The following is an 11,565-nucleotide window of genomic DNA, read 5'->3' on the forward strand; positions in this document are numbered from 1 at the left end:
GGGCACACTGAGACTGTGATTGAGACTGGATGTGGTGGCATGTGCCTGTAATCCCAACACTTGGGAGGCCGAAAACAGGAGAATCACTGCAAATCCATTCTACATAGTGAGACCCTGTAGACCCTGCAGATCTTGTCCTAAATACATTAAATATAATAAATAAATCCAAAGTTCTTCGCTGAAAGCCTCCAATGTATACAGTACCCCAAGAAATGCTTGATTCTAAGAAATCAAAGGCCAAGTCTCCCCTGACCCATGCTAGCTTCCAGGTCAAAGGCTGCGTTTGTTTAAAAATTCTTAATAGCATTTCATGGAAATGGGGTCTGTGTAGTAGAGAGGAAATAGAACCCCACTTTAAAAGTTAAAACCTGACTTTCTCCTAGAGAAAGTCAGCAGGTTTGATTCCCTGTCTTTTCATTTAAAAAAAAAAAAAAAAAAAAAAACTCCTAGTTATAAAGAGTTTGAAAATAACCTTCAGGGGAGGAATAATGAGAGTTATTTTAAACTACACAATGAGGGGAATCAGAGTCTTTCTACCAGGTATGTCACCCCGCACAGAGAGGAGGAGCCGAGTGGGAGGGGAACTTCACAGGGACCTCTGGGAATGTCGGGAGGGAGTTTGGCACTTTGGGATTTCAATCAGTCTTTCCCAGACTTTGCTCCTTACAGATTTCTACGAGGGATCGTCCCAGGCTTGCTAAAAAGCAGGAAGCTCTGGATTCAGCCCCCAGAAATTATACAGACAGACAGGTGTAGGGAAGATGGTAAGAACCCACAAAGGAGGACGGCCCTCCCCAGGCCAAGCAGAAGGCCCTAGAAGAGCCCATCCCAGCCACATGCAGGCTCAGACTTCCAGATCCCAGATTTGTGCTTTCACGTGTTCTCCAGAGAAAGAGAAACCCTTACCCTTGTGCCCCCAACTGCTGTGGACACTCACACCTCCTCCCTGCCCCCTGCAGGGAAGGGAGCTTGGCCTGCCCTGACCCTGAGCAAGCGCCAGTGCCCTACGCCCACCAGCTCTCTAGCTCCCTCCCAGGCCACGCAGAAATGCCCCGTGACCGTGCCACAGTTGGGTTCTGTATGATCTGCGTCGGGGAAGGGGGACAGGCGGAGGAGAAGGAGCGACAGCCCCACATCTCCCTCAGATGCCCACCTGCCGGGGTGTGACGGCAGGCATGCAGGCAGATATGCCAGGGATGCCAACATTAGGAAGGGACCCGAAGCCCTGGCTCTGATGGCTGACAACCCACCCACCACGCCCACACTGCTCCTCCAATTAAAGAGCTGTCACTCACTCAGAAGATCTCGGGGGCTGGAATTTTCCTTTAAACTGGAGAAGGTTCCCAGGGGGACAATAATAATTATGACTTCTCTATGCCAAGAGAAGGAAAGTGACCCAAAACCTCAGATCACTTTTATTGCTTTTCTAACAGAAGCGGGGTATACTCATGGGAAAGCCTGGCCAGGCAAAGTCCAGCCAAGCTGTGACCAGGTCACCTTAGCATCTCAAAGACACTCACAAATCCTGTGACCTAGTCAGTGTGTCCTGACCTCGCCCCCCAAAAACTTGCTCTTTCTGCCCTGGCCATAAGCCAAGCAGGCCAAAGTGATGATTCCCACTGAGAGCAGGAGTGACCAACTTCTGTCAATCGTGCTTTTGGGTTTAGCTTGTCTCTGAACTGCATCTCTCTCATCCTACCTCGAGAAAAGGTGAGTGCTCTCTCCTAGAATACCAGGCTCCGCCTATCTCCCTGTACCAGTCTCCAGTTTTTGAGCCCAAGACCCTCAACAACAGCCATGAAGCAGGTTCATCTTTTGTCCAGGGATGATCCAGTGTAGTGTAGGATGTTTAATGGTGTCCCCAATCTCTAACCCGAGTAGCACTCCCAGATGTGACAACTCAGAATCTATGTAGACCTTGCCCGTGTCCCCAGAGGTTCTCCTCTCAGCCACATATTTCAGATCACCTGGGAAGCTATTTTAAACAGACCGATGCAGCTGCGTGTGGTGGCACACGCCAGTAATCCCAGCACTCTGGGAGGCTGAGGCAAGAGGATCACAGGTTCAAGCCCAGCCAGGCAATTTAGCAAGACTTCCCTCAAAAAAAAATTTTTAACCATAATAAATTTTAAAGGAGCAAAGGACACAGCTTGGTGTAGACTCTGGGTTCAACCCTTGGGCTCCACCTAAGCCCAAACGAATCAGAAGATCTTAAGGACAGCAACTGATCGCAATATTTTAGAGTGCAGCCAGCACTGAGAAGCGCTCCTAGCCTGTCACTGGAGTTGCCTGGAACATGCAAGCCAAGTGACCTTACTCATTCCTGGTTAAAGCATCACCGAGCTTCTCCAGAGGCATCACACGCTTGAGGCCATGTGAAGCCCAGCAGGTCTGGGCTCTCACAGCCCACCATCCTTGCCGTCTACACTAACTCCAGAACGAGGCCTGGCCTTCCCCACGAGGAGTCTCCAGATCAAACATCTGTGTTTTGTGGCTGCCTAGATGTCACTCTCTCCCCATCCTTCTGGCCAAAAAAAGACTCGTTTCTCACAACTTGGCACAGTTACAAGCCGCCTCGTGCAACCTACCCCAGATAGGCCTGACCCCTCCCACTTGGGATGGCCTCCAGACCTGTCCGCCCCAACCCATGGGGCTCGTTCCGGTCTTTGTTTACACATCTGCCTTCCCACAGACCCTAAGCTTCTTGGTGTCCCCAGCACCCGGCAAGTTTGGAAGCACACAGATGAAAGGGTGACACATGATAGCGACACTACCTTCTGCCCAGATCGCCTCAATAGTTCTGTTTCCCCAGTCCCTTCCCAAGAAAGACACCAGCAGATACAAGAGAAGGCTAAGGCTTCTCCCATGGCACCAAAAATGTCAGGCCCATGGTGAATCCCAAGGGCAGATGCAGCTGGTGGGATGGTGGCCTAAATGTCACAGAGGTGTCCAGGCCACCACCAGAGGCCACTTCCCTGTGCTCTTTAGTCCACTTCATGTCCTCAGCTTCCTCCCTCAAAGCTCCAGCCAGGTGGGGATCCTACCCTTGCCAAGCCTCAACAGCCCCAGAGGTCAGCAGCTCGGCTGACGGGCGGGTCTCCCCAACAGCAGCCCAGGCTGGAGAAGTGACACCGGATTAGGAACCTCACCAACTGCAGAAGTGAAGGACCTTGCCGAGCTCAGCATGAGTGGCACAGAAGGACACCGAGTGAACTGCTGAAGCTCAGGAAAAGAAAACACAACACCCATGCCTCTTACACTAGTCATCTTAACGTGCGAATCTGCCCTCTCCCTTGACAGTTCCAAATTCTGTAACTCTCCCTACGAGACAAAATCAAACCACCATCAAAGGTTCCAAGGGCCACTACAATCCCCTCTATCTCCACCTACCTTTCCACCCTTCCTTTTATACTTCAAACTTCTTGACTGCAGTACAATACAGTATGTCCTCACCATCCTCCCCCACCAGACTTCCTGTGCTTTGGCGCCCTAGTACACACTGTCCCCTCTGTCTAGAGCATCCTTCTCTTTCTCTCTGCCTGGAGCCTCTCATTTATTCTTAAATTATCAGTTCTGTCCCCTGGACACACTGAGCCAGGACTCCGCACAGTCTCCACTCGGTCCTGTATCACAGGAAAGTCTACAGCTCTGGATCCCATCTGGGGGCAGATGAGATGAAGCCCATCAGCCCCTTGCAGAGGACACAGCCTTTATCAGAATACACACTGGGGTGGAGAGGGCCACCTGCGCCAGATGCACACTTCTGGTCTGGGCCCTTCTTTAGAAGGCTGGACATCTAGTCCAGTTGGTTAAGTCTCAAGGATCTGCTGACACAAGTTCTTGAGACCTGTTGTGTACACCTCGGAGAGCAAAGGCGCTCTGCGCCATGCCCAGGGATCTCCAGATCTGCAGGCAGGCTTGTTCCCAGCCCAGAGCAGAGAAAGCAACAGTGAGGACTGATCAGGTGGCTCTCTGTGGGCACAGAAGGAACTCACCTGCTCAGGGGTCAGCAGAACCTGCCTTCACAGAAAAGGGCTGAGGAGCAGGGCACAGAAAGACGAGGAGTGGGAAGTTGGCAAAGGGACAAAGGAGTCTGAGGTGTAAAAGGACACCAGGCTCCAAGACAGGTAAAGGATTTCTTCAGCTGAGAGTGCTGGGAGCCTGCGATTACCACATTCTTCTTTCTGGAGGGCAGATGTGGGAGGCAGGCAGAAGGGAAAGCCAGGTCAGAGCAGGACCCTGAGCGGCCGACTGAGGAGGGCGGCTGAATCCTACGTGTGGGGGGTTCAGGTTGCGGTGATCCATATTGGTTTGGGAAAGAAGATCCTGAGCGTGTCTGAAAGATGTTCTGAGTAAGGGAGTGCAGAGGTAGGAAAGGAGCAGGGGCTCTGGGCTGGCACGGAAGGAGTGGTGGCTAGGACTTGGGAGAGGCGAGACCAGAGGGAGGGAGAAGAGGCTGGGGTCAGAGGGGAGGCTGGGGGGAAGGTAAAGAGTGCTGGGGTGATGAAATAGAGGCCCAGGTTGGAGGTGCACCAGGAGGAGTAAACCACGGTCTGAAGGTAAAGAGAAAACATCAGACAGCAGACACGACAGAAGAGGATGTGCAAGCTTCGATAAGGAAGCTGAGTGTTTCCAGATAACGACCCTCTGGACCTTCAGGCCACACCTGCCCTGCCTGGAAGGAGGCAGTCCTGGAGAAAACCTAGATAGTGAAGTTTGGCTTCAGAAATTGGACTTAGGCAGTTTGTTCTGCTTTTAGGAACTTGCAGCCACAGTGTGGGTTCCGTGGGTCCCTTCAGGGCAAGACATCATCCCACTTGTTTTATGGGCAGTCCCCACACTTCTCCCGGCTGGAGTGAGCCCAGCCTTCTTGAAACTGGTGGACCGAGTGGGACCTGCTGTCGTGGTGTGCCCGGGACTGTCCGGGTTTTCACACTGAGCAAAGTGGGACCGTTGCTCAGTCGGTTACTGACTGCACCAGTTTGCTGAGCTCCAGGAGCTCGACGGGGGACCTGGGATGTCAAAAAGCATTCAGCTAATTCCACTGGACAGGATAAGCCTAAGAAGATGGACACTGCGTGGGGCAAAGTGGTTGTGGATGGGAGGGAGGGAAGACGAATGACCTGCGACCCAATCCCCAGGGGACCTCCCTCCTGGCCCTCGCTGTCCCCAAACCCCAGAACAAAATGAAGCAGTGCCCCCCAAATTCATAACTCTGCAAGGCATCCACCTCTCATGTGTCCACCGGGGTGGACATTCTGTGCACGGTCCCTCGGTCTCAGAAAGCTTCCCGACCGTTCTGCCACCAGCCCAGAGGGAGATAGCAAAGCTACACCTCCTCAGATGAGGGTGTCAGGGCACTGCAAGTCAGGTGGCCCTTGATCCTACAGATTACAACATCTCCGTGGTCTGTACGCTCACACCGTCTAAAATAACATAGTTCTGGATCAGAAAAACGGCCCAAAATGTTAATGTAACAACTGTGTGTCTTCTAACAGTACCTGCACACTGTCTCAAACCCCACACAGCCGGGGCTCAACTGCCTTCTGGCACCTTCCTCTTTGAGTAACAGGTTGCTTTCAGCCTCCCGCGGACCATCGCAGCCGGCCGCAGATTCCCCACTACAAACAGTTTACACAGAAACCTTATTATAGCCCTTAAAAGCAGCACACACGACGCAAATTAGTCCTTGGATGCAATCAGCAGACCGGCCCAGGGACGCTCCCTCCCGCCCAGCCGCTCTTCCCAGGGGTCCCCCGGAGTTGCTCCCCGCCCCCTGCCTCGGCCAGGGGAGGCCCCCGGGGTTACCTTCTGCAGAAAAGCCATCCTCGGCCTGTACTGCTGGCCTTGGTGTCGGATCGTCATCCCGGACCCTGGATGAATTCGCGATCCGAACACAAACGCGAGATTAGGGGAAAAGCCCCCCGCCCAGCTGGCGGCGCAGCCGGCCCCGCCTGGGCGTCGCTGCGGAGGCGCGGAGCGAGGAGGGCGCGGGACCCGGGCCGCCGCCGGCCGCCCCTCGACTCTCGCGCGCACCCGCCGACCTGCGAAGCAGCTGGAATCCGCGCCGGCCAATCAGCGGGCGGCGCCGCGGGCTCATTAGCATAGGCCTTGCGCCCGGCGGCCACCAGGGGGCGGCGTCCGGCTCCACCTGGACCCCGCGGAGCTCCAGGTGAGATCGCAGGTCAAGGAAGGTGCGCAGGAGGATCCCTCGGCGGCTGGAGCTTAGCACCCGAGCGAGAGAAACAGACCTCGCTAAAGAAGCAGAGCACAGACGCGAGGATTCCCGGGACCGCCTCGAGGACCAAGCCGCTGGAGCCCTTGGGCAAGTTGCTTCAGACCTCCGAGAAGGAGTTGCCTCCTGTGAAAAAGAACATTTGAAATGGGATCGCAGTATCCAGCAGAAGGGTTGCGCCAGCATTTAATGCAGAAACGGTTCCCACGGTGCTTGGACCTCAGTGGCCCTTGCAGAAGAGAAGGGGGGAGCAGCGGTGGTGATCTCTTAACCAAACAGAGGGCCTGCTACCTAGCCATAGGCAAATTGTGTTTTATTTCTCTGATCCTTAGTGTTTGTTTTTAATAGATTGTTATTTTTCGAGCAGTGTTTGACTCTCAGCAGGATGGAGCAGAAGGTACGAGCTAGGAATTTCCCAGCTGTGTCCTGTCCCCTCACCACACATCCCTCGCCAGAGCGGACTGTCAGTACCATCAGCGAGCCTACGTTGGGACATCAGTATTTTAGGATTTCATCTCTAGAAAAATGAGAGGGTAAGGCCCCTAAGAACAACAAGTCCCCTTCAGCTTGGTCATATAAATCGCTTTTCTCCTGTGCACACACGCTCGATGGACATCTAGGGCGGCAGATACAGGGCTTAAATTGGACAAGAACAAAGAGCTCTGTCTTAGGCAGGAAGTCAACCTCTACCTCTTTAAGTAGAAATTTTATCTAATTTTTTTTTCTTTCAAGTCATATTTACCCACAAGAATCTGGGCTGGGGAGATAGCCCGGTGGTCTACGCACCTGCCTGGCAAGCGCACGGACACAGGTTTGATCCCTGCTACCACATGCGGGGCTGGCCTCAGAACCCTGGGCACACCGTTCAGGCCACCAAAACCGAACGTCGTGGTGCACACCTGTAATCCCAGAGCTGGGGAGGCTGACAGGAGGGTCACTACAAGTCTGAGCTGTGTAGTGAGACCCTGCACCAAATAAATAATATAAATAATTTTTTAAATTGAAAAAAAAAGAGAATCTGATGAAAGCTATGGAATCACTCTAAAATCATGCTCGTGTGCACCCATACACACACACACACACACACACACACACACACACACACAATTTTAAGAGGTCTATTGTTGGCTTCCTGTGGAGCCTTTTCAGAACAACCTGCTTTAGGGCCTGCAATAGGAAGGGCCTGGACTTTGCAGGGGTTCATATATACAGAGGACCCAAGATTCTCCCTCCTCCCCGCCCCCCACAAGCCAACCCGGCCTCGTATAGAAAGCCCTTCCTAGTCCTTGTCTCAATCTGGGAAGTATCAGTTGTTGGAATCCCATCAAGTTAATTCCAGTCTACCATGCCCAGTGCCACTCACAGCAAGAATAAAGGCACTAAGGCATATTTGTGGTTACGGGGAACCAAAGGATCCTAACTCCAGCCATGGAGATGGCTGCCCAGAACAAAGGCCTCGATCCAGGGCCGGACCCAGGTTTCCTTCATTCATGAAGAAAGGAGTGGCTTGAGGGTGAGTGACTGTGGGAACAGTGAGAACTACGTGGCGACATTAGCTGGGCTGGGTAGGCAGCCTGCATTCACCTCTACGATACGCAGAGAGAAGGATATGCGCAGAGTAATGTGCACTACACAAGCGAGCTAGCATCTATTGGGAGGCTCAATCCCAGCCCACGGGGTGGAGCACTGGCCCTTCATCCAACCCGGACCTGACTCACACTAGGAAGCAGCAGGTGAGCGTTCCAGGGAACGCTGCCTTCAAACACTACCACCAACACCTCAGCTAGACCAATATGCATTGCTTAAAGCCAGTTGAAGGGATCAGGAAAAAGGTCTAGCCAACTCTGAACATATCAGTATGTGGAAATAGGGTCAGGCTCGGCCCAAACGGAGACAACTGTCTTTCTCTCAAGAAGAGTCACTGTGATGGTTGACACGTTGTGTCGGTGTGAGGGGTCAGAAGCCTACCTGGATTGGCTCAGTGACTCCACACCCTAGGCATGGAGGACCTCGCCCTACAGCAGGAGGGCCTGCCCTAGAGTGACTCAGCACTTACAGGGTATATAAAGAAGTTGAGAAAAGTTTCTTGGAGAGAAGGTTGATCTTCGCAGCTGTGCCAATTCAGAGGAGCTTGTATCTTTGCAGCAGCTGCCGCCGCTTCCCCGGAGGAGCTCCGGTCTTTGCAGTCGCATGGAAGGAAGTGAGAGAGGCTTGACAGGCGCTGCAGCTGCGGCTCCTCCTCTGCTCTGGTTGTCTGCTGCCATGAGCTGCTCTGTCTGCCCTGGAGCCAGCGGAGTATGGGCTGAAACCTCCGCTGTGAACTAAATAAACCTTTCCTTTCTTAATTCTGGGTGTCGGTATTCTGAACTCAGGAATGAGTGGAACAGTAACCAGAACAGTCACGCAGGTAGTCCTCCTCAGCCTCTGAAAGCTAACTCCTTGGTGTGAACTAAGAGCCCAAGAAATTGCTAGAATACCTTGACATTTTGTCATGGAGCATCATTTGGACCGAGTGTTCCATGGGACACACACAAGCCAATAAACCTTGGGGTTTCTCTAGTTTCAATGTTCATTAACTCTATAGATCCTAAACAGAGAGGTTACTTTCCTGAGATGAAGAATAAGAAAAAAATATTTGTGAGCAAAGATAGAGAAAGGTACTTCTGGTTTCTCTTGGCAATGGGATAAGAGAGACCTCAGAAACCTATCGATGTCCTGCCCACCCTTCTGTCAGGTGATGCTCTTTAAATTACCATTCTACGGATACATTCTTAGCTCACTGGCGTAGGGATGTTGGGCTTGTGACCCCAAGGCCAGTCTCTGGCCAATAATGAGACCATGAAGTGGACTTTTAAGGTGCACATGAGCTTGATAGACTTGGGGGGGTTGTATTTTAGGGAAGGTTCTACAGTGTGTTCAGGTTCTCACTTCTAGATCAGACTCATAGTGATCTGTCTGTTTACAGCCTCCCAAGAGCTGGGATTACAGGCACACGCCACCACACCCAGTCTCAATTGCTGTCTCAGCGCTCCCCAGGATCGGGGCCAGCACGAAGGCCTGGGGATCGAACCCCCGGCCCCTGACCCTGCTTGCAGGTGCTTTAATCCACTAGGCTATTTGGTCAGCCCTGAGCTTGTTAGACTATTACCTTTGCGAGTGATAAGTTGGGCTGGCTAGCTGCAAAGTTGGGATGAGAAGCTGCTGCAAAATGCAAGCAGAGAGGTGAAAGGCAGAGGTGCTCAGGGAGGCAAATGAGAAAAGGGAGCAAACAAGTCGGACAGGTAGGGGGACCAAGAAACGACTGGAGAGGTCCCTCGGGCTTCGCTGGGTCGTGGTCTTGCCAAGGGCCAGGATGCCCTCATGAATCTTTGCTCACACCTGAGTTTTTGTTTCCTGCAATCAAATCTATTGTGTCATCGTTGTTAAAGGCTTAGGTAGTGTCCCTAAATTGGGAGTGGCTGAAAAGGGAAAATGTTCATATGTATGAGGGCAGCAGGACAGAGCCACAGTGCGCAAAGCAGTCAAGCTTCCTCAGTCTTAAAAAAAAGCACCCTGCCTGATCACTGTCAGCTATTAGTTGCTAGGCAACCTCGTGTCACAGGATACCAACTTTGCCAAGGTATAAATAAACACCCCTACAGTAGTTCTGGGAGTAGTTTGCCAATCAAGCAACAGGCCACCAACTGACCCAGCTCTTGTCTTCTTGTCTATCTTTTCCTAATTCCTGCCACCATTTTTCCCCTGGGGTACACTGAGAGACCAACGAGGCCAACACCCTAACTATGAGGTACTAGTCCATTTAAACAGCAAACAAACATACACTAGAATTACAAGCAAAATACGATCTGGTCTCTGTCTCAAGGAGTTCATCATTTAAGGGGGGAAAGAATGATTATACAAAATGCTATAAAATAGTATCTATATATGACAAAAAGCCAGACAGACTATTCAGGGCATTGTGGAAATATGGCTCCTCCAGGACAAACTCGGGTTGCCTGGAGAAAGGAAAGTGGGAAGTCAGCCAGGAAGAAGAGGTAAACAAAACTGTTCCACAAGGAACAGCACAATGCGCGGATCAACACGAGTAGAGGTGCAACAGGACTTCGCTGCTCACCAAATTTCAGGGGTGGTACCGTCCAGAGGCGTCGGGTCTAGAACTGCATGGGAATTTGTATGAGGGACTTTCCTAGAGTGATAGGAAGATTCTATTGCTCAAAGGGAACAGAGGTTATACGGGTAAATTAGTGGTCAGGACAGCCAAATGTACTTTTAACTAAGCCTCCACAGAGAGATTGACGCAGCAAATTAATATCACCTTGCAGTACGACGGGGCACAATGCCAACACAAAACCCTCCTGTGTCACTCCAGCGGCAGCAGCAGCAACATTACTACTGCCCCAGTGTCCTCGTGCTCATCACTGACAAAAGGGTGCAATTCAGGGCCTAGGTTGGAGTCACGCAGCCCTGGTTATTGCACAGTGTGATCTACGTGGTCCTGGACCTTGTCCCTGTAGAATAAAATCTCACACAAGTACCAATGTTTGTCATACACGCACCACAGGAATGCCCTTTAATAGCCTGCCTAAGGTCTTCCCCTTAAAATGTCCCCGACACCCTCTGTCAACTCAGCCGATTGGTTCAGGGCACTGGACCACGTCCTGGGGATATAAATCTTATGGAGGTGCATTGCCTGCCCTTGTGCATCTGCCAGTCTGGGAGGAAAAGCAGGACCGTATACATGATGATGTAGCAGACCGCTTCCAGAGATTTCCAGGAAGGGGTTTCTCAGAGGTGGGGTGGAGTGCAGGAAGCCATTAGGGGACGCAGCAGCACCCAGAGAAAAGTAACTGTGGGCAGCCGTTACTACTGCCCGGACCCCAAGGAGTGGGAACCAGAGGCCTGTGGGAGGGGCTGTCTTCTTGGGAAGGTGGCTGCAGGGACAGCTAGGGGCGTGAATACCCCGGCTCTCTCCCCCTTGCTCTTGTCTTTTGTTGCCTTCCATTGTCCAGTCCTGATCTAGATCCAGACAGCAAAGGGCCCTGAGTGATACTGCTTTTTCTAAGGGATAGAAGGAGCAGCTAACTGGGAATTAAATGTGTGTCCTTTGTGCTGAACTACATCCCCAACTTTTTCTTTTAAGGCAGGGTCTAAATTGCTAACTTTCCCAGGTCAAGCCTGAACTTGTGATCCTCCTGCCTCAGCCTCCCAGAGTACTGGGATCACACGCGTAATGCTTGGAAGCTACAAAGGAGGAAAAAAAAATCTGTGTGAGGCAGTAGCACAGTTATGGCTTAGATCTTTTTTTTTTTTTTTTTTTTTTTTTTTTTTTT

General features: G+C 51.8%; 1 protein-coding gene and 1 pseudogene across 4 annotated transcripts in view; both read right to left on the reverse strand.

Annotated features, from left to right (window-relative positions):
• Positions 1 to 11,565, reverse strand: part of Rgs9 (regulator of G protein signaling 9) — a 122,145-nt gene that overhangs the window by 70,014 nt on the left and 40,566 nt on the right. For 3 of the 4 annotated variants that reach the window (XM_023714171.1, XM_004630044.2, XM_023714172.1), the window contains exon 1: positions 5,809 to 6,018. In XM_023714171.1, the coding sequence (XP_023569939.1) occupies positions 5,809 to 5,865 (57 nt within the window). In that variant the 5' untranslated portion in view covers positions 5,866 to 6,018. Of the gene's footprint in view, positions 1 to 5,808; positions 6,019 to 11,565 lie in introns of those variants that run through there. The other variant, XM_023714170.1, reaches the window with a different exon arrangement.
• LOC111816495 overlaps positions 5,909 to 11,565 on the reverse strand; it is a 41,727-nt pseudogene continuing 36,070 nt past the window's right edge.

The sequence above is a fragment of the Octodon degus genome, unplaced genomic scaffold (assembly GCF_000260255.1).
Source record: "Octodon degus isolate 3935 unplaced genomic scaffold, OctDeg1.0 scaffold00033, whole genome shotgun sequence".
NCBI lineage: Eukaryota > Metazoa > Chordata > Mammalia > Rodentia > Octodontidae > Octodon > Octodon degus.